Source organism: Rhinoraja longicauda, chromosome 7 (genome assembly GCF_053455715.1).
Source record: "Rhinoraja longicauda isolate Sanriku21f chromosome 7, sRhiLon1.1, whole genome shotgun sequence".
NCBI classification, from domain to species: domain Eukaryota; kingdom Metazoa; phylum Chordata; class Chondrichthyes; order Rajiformes; family Arhynchobatidae; genus Rhinoraja; species Rhinoraja longicauda.
In genome coordinates, this window is record NC_135959.1 from 28,121,971 (window position 1) to 28,134,803 (window position 12,833).

At 43.9% G+C, this 12,833-nt stretch overlaps 1 protein-coding gene across 1 annotated transcript; it reads right to left on the reverse strand.

Moving 5' to 3' along the window:
- Window positions 1-499: 499 nt before the first annotated feature.
- LOC144595161 (BTB/POZ domain-containing protein KCTD12-like) lies at window positions 500-5,648 on the reverse strand. The gene has a single exon (XM_078402298.1). It carries the CDS (start codon window positions 5,646-5,648, stop codon window positions 4,716-4,718), a length of 933 nt encoding a protein of 310 aa, XP_078258424.1. The 3' UTR covers window positions 500-4,715.
- Window positions 5,649-12,833: the final 7,185 nt, after the last annotated feature.

Genomic DNA, 12,833 nt, shown 5'->3' on the forward strand with positions numbered 1-12,833 from the left:
TACACTTTTTAAGTCTAGGCTTCTAATTATGTGCTACCTTCCAAATTTAAAAAAATCAAAACAACATTAATGGTACTTTAAGAAAATGTTTATTCAACAAGGACAAGCATAATAAATACATGATCCTTTTTTGCCGAGGCACATTTAATTATGATGGAAGTACAGTAATGATTAGTGCCAAAGCAATGCCAATTGGCATGGACCACAAAGAAAACTCCCCACAAACCCAGATCCAAGGATCATTGTGAGGAAAGATGTTCTTTTTCCAAGGCCTGCTGCTGCAGGGCAACTTTGTAAAGAAAACTATGATATCCTGCAGCTTTGAACTCATCAAGCAACTGGGTAGGGCCAGGGAGATGGTGTCTTCTATGCCCTGATGTTTATAAAATGCAACATATTAAAGTGTCCACAAACTTGAGGGGCACCCTCCTGCCTATTGTTAATGTAAAAATATGTCGCAAGTAGGTTTGCTACATTAATTCAACTGATACAAAATTGACCATGTTGAAATGCAGTGTTTAATGAAAGTCGTTGTGTGACAAAAAACACAATTTGCAATCACCAGGAAATGGCTAAGCAGACACATTTTTTTTGTACAGAAACTTGTCATTACAATATCTCATTGTTTTTAAACTGTTTAATAAAACAAAAAATGCAGTTCAATCATGTGTACATCAAAATACCTATATTTTGAAAGGTTTAGGCCTTCTGATAAAGAGTGAAAATATTACTTTAACTTTCATCTCTTAAGCAATAAACTGGCATGGCAGATGCTACTTCTTATAGAAATGGCCTATTTTCCATTTTGCTGGATTCTTTCAACTGTTCCTCAGTCCTTGAATACCGACATTTATTTTCCCCCATAAACGTCTTGTAATTAATTTTAATTTATGCTTCAAATCCTAATCTTTGAAGTGGGTTTCTGGATTTAACTCTTCATTCTTGTTTAATGAAATTATTTAAACAGTAACTTCAAAAGATACATATATACTTCATCTTATCAATAATGCATCAAAACTCTGAGATAATAGTGAAATTCTATATTTTGTTATGAAATATTTGTGGTTCCGATGTTGTGTGCCCTTCATCTGCCTCCCATCATTTAAATCGTCCAATTAAAATAAAATGTTCTATTAAATAAAACATCCTTCTTTTAGGTAGTACAAATCGTTTTTTAGAAATTATCTTGTGCATCATAAGACAGTTGTCATTCAATGAATGAACTAAATTAGCTGGAAACATATTTGCCATGTAGTAAATGGCCATGTGAGGATCATAAGATTTTACTCAAGAGCATAACTGTTTAATTTTCTACCACAAAGGCGATGAAAAAAGAGACTTGCATTTATATAGTTGCTTTTGTATTTTCTGGATTCCCCAAATTGCTTTACAGTTATTGACGTACTTTTGTGAATTGTAGTTACTATTGTAATGAAGAAAGAGTATCACTACTAATTTGTGCGTAGCTATATCTTCCCAACAACAAAATGTTAATGACCAGATAATCTAGTTTTATCTAGGCTGATTGAGGAATACCTATTGGCCAGAACTGATAACAATTCCCCTGCTTTTCTTCAAAATAGTATGTGGAATACTTTACATTCACCTAAGAGAGTAGCAGGTTGACAATTGCATCCAGGAGATGACACCCATAATGATGTAGTGTTCCTTTAGTGTGGCACTAAAGAAATAAGATGGATTTTTGAGCACTGGAGTGGAATATAAGCCCATAACTTCCTTGATGCAAACATCAACTGAGCCACGACCAACACTTAAAATGGTGAAATTAGTTAAAATGAAGATGAAAACCGAGTCCAGGAAGAGAAATTTAATTTAAGCAACATTGTTTAATTATCCAATTGTAAAGATCCAGTGCATTGTTGATTAATGCTCCATTATATGGTCCTTGTTCCTTATTATATCACTGAGAAATTACAAAATGTGTTCTTCTTTGTATCGTCCAAAATAATAGGACTGCTGTTTAATCAACTGTTATCATTTTTCTCTGGTGACATGGAGCCCTCTGCTTTACAACAAAGTTCTCAATTACACCCAGATGTGGAGCACACCATTTTAAACAGTTCACAAACACAGCTTGAAATAAAACCATGATGCTACCGATTCACCACATTGTTTGATCAATGTGTTCCATCTGCCTGACTGGACTTCAGCAATTACTTTATGTTTTGTCAGTTTGTGAACATACATCCTTACAAACAAATCTGCTTACAAATAACCTCACAACAGCTGAATATACAATTTATCTGACCCAACTCATTCCCTAGCTACTTTGTAAGTGAAAAGCTCCCTCTGTCCACTTGTACAGCAGCTGTGAGTATAGGATAGGAAATGTCCAACAGCTGTCTTAAAGATGCTTTACTACTGGTATTCTCACCTAAAAGACAGAGAGGTTAATCAAGAGTCAAAGGTGACCGCAGAATGGTAAATGTATTCAAGTGTTTTAAGTTATTTGCACAAGTTTTAAAGTGTAATTGTCCAAATTGGATGAAAACATGTTAAACTTTTGAAACTATCAGAATTGATACCAGCATCAAGTTAGACATTTTCCAATGCTGAACTCATTTCTTCATAATGACTTTGTTTGTGTCCTTATATTTCCAGAAAGAAAATATTTTAAGCCTTTTACTTAGTCTCACCGTTTTTGCATATAGTTCTGTGAAGAACTGACAGCTAGCTCCTCATCCTTGATCAATGCCATGTTGCCTGCGCATACCTTTGTCCACATTTCTCTGTGGACCTTTGCTTGGTAGCCTCTAATGTAAAGTAGTTAACATATGGATCTCTCAGTGTGGGTAAAGGTGGTGCATGATTCAATCCACATTGTTTCACCCGATCTTAAAATCATAGACCATAATGTCCTTTGTAATGAGACATTTGATTTCTTTGTTATGTTAACTAGGGGCACTAGAATTTCCATAAAGAAATTATCCAACATGACGATGAACTTAAAAATGAGTGCAGCTTTCAGGACAATATATTGTGCAGTTATGTATCTGCTAGACCTCTTGGTAACACCACTGACTGATTTGACTGCTGACAGTGACTGCCAAGTCACACATACTTTACATGGGTTTAAACACTGAACTGTAACCCAACGGGAGTCAACACCATCAGTGGAGGAGAGGAGAAAGAAAACTGCCAGAGAAAATCTGTTCAGGAAAGAAGGAACCTGACATTGATCTAGAACCTAAATGTAATTCAAGTCGTCTACTATAATTTATCAAGTATCTAATCTAGGAACAGTAATTACATAATAAAATTTCAGACATCCCTTTGCTAAATTCTGAACCCCGTGAGTTTTTATCTTTTCATCTTTCTCTCCTTTTTCTGTTAGTGCTGTTTAACTTTAAGATTCCCTTGCTTCCCCCCTGCTAAATACTGGACGCTCCCACCTTTCTCCTTTGCTATTTCTCTGACTTTGGGGGCTCCCCCCCCCCCCCCCCCACCAAAAAAAAAACCCAGCAGGTCCCAAATATCATTCCAATGCAAATTGGTCTCGGATATCAAGATAACAATTCTGATTATTCAAAACAAGAACGCAATCGGGTGATTCTGCCATAGATCCCACTGTCTGACGAGTAGGAAAGAACTGCACATGCTGGTTTAAATGGAAGGTAGACACAAAATGCTGGAGTAATTTAGCGGGACAGGCAGCATCTCCGAAGAGAAGGAATCGACACCCAGCTGCCTGTCCCGCCACTGACTGGTGAGATTATCTCATTCTCAATGAGAAATGCCGAGTCCTTGTCTAACATGGTTCATGTGCGGTGAACAATAAATGAGGAAGATAAACTTCCTGTTTGACATATGGAAACCATTTTCATTATTACTAAAATTGACTTAAATTCCACATCATATAATTAGAAGTAACTGCAGTGAAGCGAATGGCCACTATCACAAGATCAGATTATTAAAAAACCGTACAATTTTTGAGAGTTATTGTCCTGGATGCATATGTTTAAGCTCTTCACTGTCTTCAAAATGGCAAGCAAAAGGTGAGCCATTCGGACTCAGATGATAATACACACAGCAAACTATCAAATCAAATGTCAACCATTTGGTCTCAAGGAATAAACAGTAGAATACTTTCTGCGATCCGTGTGATTATATTTGACTCCGGGTTTGGGATTTAAGCCGAGGACTACGCTGCAAGCCCATAAAATCTGCAGCCCCTCTCCCTTGAACACCAATAATACAGCTTTCTTCTGCACACAATGAAAGTGCTCTGCAGGCAGAGACTACGTGGGGAAGTTGGTGAGACTGGTGAACCAGAAGAGAGAGAGAGCTGAACGCCAGTGTTATTCATGTGTTGATCCTTGAGTGCCGGTGGGAGGGAAATGATCGAAAAGGCGATGCTCGATGAGGTCGACAGCTTCTTATCGGGGTCATTAAAATAACATAGTTCCCAGTAGCAACGCTTTGTCGCGGCGGCGGTCGTGGAAGCTGCGTTTGGATGTGTCTATGGTGTTGAGGGCTTGCCCGCGCCTTGCTAAACTGTTCGAACACAGTACTCTCAGTCTCTCTGGCACAGACACACACACACACACACACACACACACACCCGCACGAAAGGTGAATGGGCGATCCATCCTTGTCGGGCAGATCATTCGAACAGTATAGGTAGGCAACATGGCATTGGGGCAGTTTTTGTTTGGTCCTTCGGCCAGGCAGTCCCGGCACAATCCCGGGTGCCTTCACTCTCTGCTGAAGACGTACTCGGTGTAACTGGTCCAGATCTTGTCCTCCCCCTGGTCGCTGGCATAGGCGCAGGTCCCGGTGGAGCTACACGCCAGCATGTGGAATCCAACCTCGGCCAACAAGTCAAACGCCTGCTCCAGGAAGTTGAACTTGAGGTAGTAGCGGGACGTGTACCTCTCGGGTGGGCGGTCGGGGTCCCGGCTCTCGTTCAGGTTCTCCCCGAACACTTCCTTGGCCAGAGAGGTCTTGCCGCACACGGTGATCCTCGCCACCCTCCTGAACTTGGCGTCTGCTTGGCAGTCACGGCCGATGGTGTACGAGCCCCGGTAGCCCACGGTGATGTAGCCCGACCTCTTGCTCCTGCCTTGGGCGCTGTCCGAGGACGGAGATGCGCTGGAGGCCAGAGGGAGCGACGGTGTGGCCGGGCTGGGCTTGTCACCATCCTCCTCCTGGTGGTCGCCCGCCTTGCCCTCCAGAGCGCTCAGCTGGTCCACCAGCTCCCGGAGTTGGAAGTGCTCGGCTTCCCTCTGCAGCCTGCGCCTCTCGGGGAAGTGGTCGGGCAGAACCAACTTCAGGTCCCTCATGTAGTCCAGGATGTAACGGAATAGGAAGCCGTCCCTGTCCAGGAAGAAGCGACCCTTGCTGTCCTTGGGCAAGTCTTTGGGCTTAGTGCGACTGAACATGTCCCACAGCAAGGAGTCTGGCACCGCGACCAGAGTGCGGTGCCTGGTCACGTACACCTGCCCACCCACATTCAGCTCCACCACGGCAGGGAAAGCTGTCTCTCCGTTGGGGAGATCGCAAGGGCTGTCCGGCAGAGCCATCTCGGCTCTTGGAAGTGACCCTCCTCCCACCCCCAACCCCCCCGGATAAAACCAAAAACCAGACTCCAGTGCAAATGCGGGCAGCCGTATGTAAATATCAGACATGGGAGGAAGAGGTTTAAATACACGCCGATGACGTTGACTTTCAACAAATCAACAAGTTGGAAGCAAAGACTGACATGTCCTCTCTCCCCAGAATCGCACGGGACACGTTGGAACCGGTAGAAGTTACTTTTCGCTGCTGTGTTATCCTCGGTGCATGAGGTCGATATTGCAAAACCTCCCAAGTCATTTCCTAACGCACTTTGCAGTTACAAGCCGCGTCCCTTCGTTCCTGTTTTGCTTTTGCTTGGTCATTTATGATTTAATATCTCCATAAACCGAGACCAACAAAAAGTGGTTACCAATCCCCAGAAATATGCGACGAGGTCGGCCAATTTCTGACACGTCGCTGGAATACACTGGTTCAAAACAAGTTCTGACGAAGGATTTTAATCCAGTATCGTTAACTAGGAGGGTTTCTTTCCACTTACGCTGTCTGACCTGCTGAATCTTGCCAGCATTTTTTTTAAAAATTGCAAAATAAGAACCGATATGATGTGATACTCGGAGTGAATAAAGGTCACGGCTGTTGATTTTCTTTGCTGCAAAACGCCAAGATTTAAAGTTTTACTTTATTTTCACAAGCATTGCGCGTTTTAAATACTATAACAAACATCCTTCGATATATTTTTGGTCTTCGGAGGAATGCATTATTCTCAAGTGAGAGGAAACAATTGCCGTTGGCCATCACAACCCCAGTGCAGATTGCAACGTTAAACTACATGTGGTCGTTGCGCAAGTTCATCCGGCTGCGCATTCCTTCCCCGCCAACGCGAACCACTCGAATTTGAGAAGTTCTGTGGCTGCCACCTATTTTTTGTTGCCAAACCCAACGTGGGCAAAAAGGGTGTTTTATTTTAGTTAATCGCAATGAAATCAAATCTTCCAGAGATGTCTGAACGTCGATACATTTGAATTTCAAAGAATGAACACACGTTTTAAACCTTTCAATTTATTCACAAAACGCTGGAGTAACTCAGCAGGTCAGGCAGCATCTCGGGAGAGAAGGAATGGGAAACGTCACCCATTCCTTCTCTCCTGAGATGCTGCCTGACATGCTGAGTTACTCCAGCATTTTGTGAATAAATCGATTTGTACCAGCATCTGCAGTTATTTTCTTATATTTTAAACCTTTCACCTCGGTTTCAAAAAGCACAAAGATAGAGAGCGTGGGCCCTCTGCTGGATGTATAAATGACTATGAAAAACAGCTTTCTTTGCTGGATGGTTTTGATGCTAACTTTTGATGATTTCGGGTCTTTCCTGTTTTGCCATTGTCATAAAAAAATGTTATAGCGCCATGGAGTTATGCAGCATAGAAATAGGAACCTTAGCCCAACTTGCCTGTGCTGAACAATTCTGGATTTGTTCCATCAACGTGCATTTGGCCCATATCCCTTCAAATCCTTCCTAAACATTTATGTCCAAATGTCTTTGGAAAGTCATAATTGTTTCCACTTCTCTAGCTTTCTCTGGCAGCTCATTCCAGATGTGGGCTACCCTCTAGTGAAAATGTCTTAAATCTTAAGTCTTAAATCTCTCCCCTCTAACGTTAAGCCAATATCCTCTAGTTTTAGAATCCAGTACCAGAAGAAAGATTTTAATCTTTCGTTTTATCCATGCCCCTCATGATTTTGTATACTTCACTAAATTCACCCCTCAGTCTGCTACACCCCAAAGAAAAAATCCCAGCTTCTACAGCTTCTTCCTATAACACAAACCCACAAGACCCAGTAACTTCCTGGTTAATCTCTTCTGTACCCTTTCCAACATAATGCATCCTTCATATAGCTAGATTGCCAGAGCTGCTCACAATACTGGCTTCACCAACGACTTGCCCAACTATATCCTGATGTCCTGATTGCATAATCCATACACTCCCTAATTTGTAGAAAATATAGAAAAAATATTTGCATAGAAAGTCCTTAAAAACACAGGCACAAAACAGAGAACAGGCTGTTTTTTTAAGTGACAAAGCACATTAGTCTTGCCTCATTGTGCAATGTATGCAAAGGAAATTTGGTGGGGAGTGTTGTTAAACAGTAACTAATCCATAGATTCTATCCATTAATAGCACCGTCATTGAGTGCAGGCTGCTGCAGCACCAGGCCACGGATCATTGTCTCCATTGAAAGACCAGGTTTGGGTCAATAACTACACCCCTTCCAGTGGCAGGTGACAAATACCTTGATGTATGCCTCTGCAAACAGTCTAGGGAACTGATAGTTTTGTGTCATTGAGTTGTCAGACATAAATAGGACCAATGTATCTGCATGCCAATACATGAGGGATTTGTTGTTGTTGTTCGTCCATCGGGTTCGAAGATGACCATGACTTCACTTTCAGTTGGAGGATTGGTGACTGTGGGTCCGGAAGTGACTGGTGAGGCCAATCTGGGCCCGGAAGGCACGCCCACACGTAGGACACAAGTGGATGGGTGCTGCAGTGAAAGTGGAGGTAGCCCGGGCCTTGCGTGTGGTGCGTTTCCTCTGAACCTCTGCAGTGAGTCTGTTCTCTGCTGCACGGGCTCCTGTGGTGAGTTTGCTATGCCAGGTTGGACGGTCCAGAGCAAAAGACTCCCAAGTGCTGAGGTTGATGTCCAAGTCTTTGAGGGACACTTTGAGGCAGTCCTTAAACCGTTTCTTCTGCCCTCCAACTGAGCGCTTGCCCTGACACAGTTCTCCATACAGAAGCTGTTTTGGCAGTCGACTCTCGGGCATTCTGACGACATGGCCTGCCCATCTGGCTTGGGCTTTCTGTAGGAGGGTGTGGACGCTGGGGATTCTGGCCTGTTCCAAGACCTCTGTGTCGGGAATTTTGTCCTGTCACCTGATGTGAAGGAGTCTGCGTAGGCAGCTCAAGTGGAACTGGTTGAGCTGTTTGGCATGTCTGCTGTAGACAGTCCAGGTCTCACTGGCATAGAGAAGAGTGGTGAGTACCACTGCACGGTAGACCTTCAGCTTGGTGGTACAGCTGAGTCCTCTCCGCTCCCAAACATTCCCACGGAGTCGCCCAAAGGCAACGCTGGCCTTGGCAATCCTGTTGTGGACCTCAGCGTCAATGTTCACCACTCGCGAGAGTGTACTACCCAGATAGGTAAAGCTGGTGACTGCCTGTAGATTCTGCCCCTTCACCGTGATCTATGGTTCCTGGTAGGGCTTTCCAGGCGCGGGCTGGTACATAACTTCAGACTTTTTGGTGCTAATGGAGAGACCAAAGTTGTCACAGGCCTGTGAGAAGCAGTCCATTTCATGCTGCATCTTCTACTCTGTGCTGGCGTTGAGGGCGCAGTCATCAGCAAACAAGAAATCTCTGATGATGGTCTTCTTCACCTTTGTAACAGCTTGCAGGCTCCTGAGGTTGAACAGCCTGCTGTCAGTCCTGTACCTGATGTGTATTCCATCCTGGCAGTCACGGAAGGCATCAGTCAGCATGGCAGAGAAGACCATGCTGAAGAGTGTAGGGGCAAGAACACAACCTTGCTTCACGCTGTTTGTCACTGGAAAGGCTTCCGACTCGTCTCCATCATCTAGCACTTTCACCATCATACATGAGGGAGTACATGCATTCTGTTTAACCAAGCTTTAAAAAGGCAATATGGATCCCTTGGAGACATACTGTCGATCTGAGGTGAGAGGGGAATTCAGGGACACCATTTTCACACAGATTTTGGTAGGCATGTGGAACAAGTTTCTAGTGGAAGTGGTAGACAAAGGTACAACTACAATGTTTAAAAGACAGGTCTTTATCGTTTCGCTGAAGACTCACATTCAATCTGCCTTGGCCTAACTGATCTCCCGATTGCCAAACATTTATAGGAATGACCTGCATATGCTGGTTTATACTGAGGATAGACACAAAGTGCTGGCGTATGTCCCGGTTGCCAAACATTTTGGCGCAGCGGTAGAGTTGCTGCCTTACAGCACCAGAAATGTGGGTTTGATCCTGACTACGGGTGCAGTCTGTATGGAGTTTATACATTCTCCCCGTGACTGCGTGGGTTTTCTTCGGGTGCTTCGGTTACCTCCCACACTCCAAAAATGTACAGGTTTTTAGGTTAATTTGCTTTGGTAAAATAAATGTTCCCAGTGTGTGTAGGATACTACTAGTGTACGGGATGACTGCTGGTCGGCGCAGACTCGGTGGATCGAAGGGCCTTTTTTTGTGCTGTATCTCTAAACTTAACTAAATTTCATGCCCCTTTCCCATTTCCATACTGACCTTTCTGCCCTGGGCCCTCTCCACTGTCAAAGTGAAGCCACACGCAAATCAGAGGAACAGCACTTCATATTTCCCTTGGGCAGCTTACAACCCAGTGGTATGAACGTTGATTTCTCAGGACAAGTACCTCCAACAATCCCCCCCTCCCCCTCCTCTCTCTCCCCCATCCTAGTCGTCCTATTATTTCCACTGGTCTCATCCTTGTATTCCTGTGGTTAGCACATCCCCAGCCAACAATGGGCCATTATGGACTCCACCCTTCCCGAGGTCATCTGTTGCCGGCCCTGTTTTGTTCTGACCTTCTCTATCTTTTAGTCTGATGAAGGTTTCCGACCAGAAACATCACCTATTCCTTTCCTCCAGAGATGCTGCCTGATGCACTGAGTTACTCCAGCATTCTGTGTACATTTTATGTTTAAAAGGCACTTGGACATATAAATAAATAGGAAATGTTTTGAGGGAAATTGTCCAAATGCAAACAAATGGAACTAACTTGGATGGCAATTCAGTGAATATGAACAAGGTATAGTCACAGAGTGATACAGTGTGGAAACAGGCCCTTTGGCCCAACTTACTAACACTTCATCCCAGCTATACTAGTCCCACCTGCCTAGGTTTGGTCCATATCCTTCCAAACTTGTCCTATCCATGTACTTGTCTAAATGTTTCTTCAATGTTGGAATACTCCCTGCCTCAACGACCTCCTCTGGCAGCTTGTTCCATACACCCACAACCCTTAGTGTGAAAAAGTTACCCCTCATATTCCTATTTAATCTTTTCTCCTTCCCCTTAAACCCATATCCTCTGGTCCTCAATTCACCTACTCTGGGCAAGAGACACTGCATCTAAGGGAATTTAGGGAGCACCCTGACTAAGACGAATCTATAGTGGCATGTGTAAAATATGCTTTGGGAGGGGGCAACACAAAGAGGCAAAATAATCCAGGAGGGAGGCAAACAGTGGCAACACAGTAACGCAGCTGGTAGAACAGCTGCCTCACATAACTGCAGACCCAGGTTCGATCCCGACCTAGGATGCTGTTAGCGTGGAGTTTGCAAGTTCTCACTGTGACTTCATATGTTTCCCGCTGGTGCTGCAGTTTTCTCCCATATCCCGAGGTCGGGTGGATTGATAGGTTAATTTGGACTCTGTAAAATGAAAGCCCCATGTGTAGGGGGAGTGGTGAGAAAGTGGGATAACATCAATGGGGTGAGGGGCAGGTTTCTAAGCTGCATCTCTAAACCAAACTAAATAGGGTCATTTTATTGTGTAGATTCGCTTTATTGAAGATGATGGGTTGATTTAACAAAGAGAGTTGCCAAATACACCTCTAATCACAAACCAGGCAGTGGTCATCATGGTTCATCCTGCAGGAGAAGGACATGCTGTGGCATTGCCTTCCCAGCAGACCATCAAAGTTGTTGGATAGGTGCGGTCTGTCTGATTAGACATAGTCACCATAATGTTGTGCATGGGAAATGTCTCACAAATCTGAGAATTCCTTGAAGAAGTCACCAAGCGGGCTGATGAGGGCAGGGCAGTGGGCATTGTATATATGGACTTTAGCAAGACTTTTGACAAGGTCGGACATAATCGGCTTGTCTGGAAGGTTAGATCACGTGGAATTCAAGGTGAGCTAGCCTTTTGGATTCAAAATTGGCTTGGAGGAAGGAGGCAAAGTGTTGTGGAGGATTGTTTTTTCCTGATCGGAGGCCTGTTCTAAAGGCATCAGTGTCTGCTCCACTGCTGTTTGTTATCTACATTAACGATCTGGATGACGATATAATGAACACAGTACATTTGTAGAGGACACCAAAATTGGTGATATGGTGAATTGTGAGGAAAGATATCTAAGTTTACAACAGGAATTAGCTGAGAAGATTGGCCAAGGAGTGGCAAATGAAATTTAACTCTGAAAAGTGTGAGGTGTTGCAAACCAAGGCACACTAATACAAATAAAGGTAGAGCCATAGAGAACATTGTGTAATAGAGAGATCTAGGCTTACCGGTGCGTGGTTCCCTGAAAGTGGCGGTTCAGGTGGACAGTGTGGTGAAGAAGGCATTTAGCATGCTTACCTTCTTTGAGAAGGGTATTGAATACAACAAAATGGGACATTACGATATAGCTGTACAAATCATGGGTGAGACCACACTTGGAGCACTGTGTTTAGCAGCTCTGGGCACCGAGCTCTGACAGCGAGGATGTCATGAAGTTGGGAAGAGTGCAGAAGAGATTCATCGGGATGTTACCTGGATTGTGGACCTGCGTTATAGAGAAAGGCTGTATAGGCTGGAGTTTTTAACTTTGGAGAGTAGGAGGCTGAGGGATGATCTTATTGAAGTATACTAAATTATGAGGGGCATGGATAAAGTGAACACTCACAGTCTTTTACCCAGGGTAAAGGGTTCTTAAATTAGAGGGCGTTGTCTTAAGATGAGAGGGGAGAGGTTTAAGAGGGACTTAAGGGACACGTTTATTACTCAGGGGGTGATCTGTATCTGGAATGAGCTGCCAGAGGAAGCTATCGAAGTGGATGCAATTACAACTTCAAAAAGACATCAGAGTATATGGACAGGAAGGGTTTCAAGGGCTATGGGTCAATTAGGATATCGCAGAATACCACCTTGGTTGGCATGGACAAGTGAGGTCAAAGGGCATGTTTCCATGCCGTGTGGTTCTATTGCTCTCTTTGGCAGAATGCCTCTTTGCCAGAACTCATAAACAAGCACCAAGACCTCGCTTTGCAGCCAGTGGAGAGGGACCCTCCCTGTCAGATCTGTTCCACACAGCCAGAGTTTTACTTTGACAACGTACTGCTCTCAAGATGGCTTCTGTGCAACTAAAACAACTGCTCATCTCCTTGGAGACTGTGCATTTGCTAAAAGAGTTTGGAAAGGGATGCAAGCTATCTTGCTGAGGATCACCCTGAGCAGCGGCATGACAGGTGACTCTCTGATCTTCAGGATG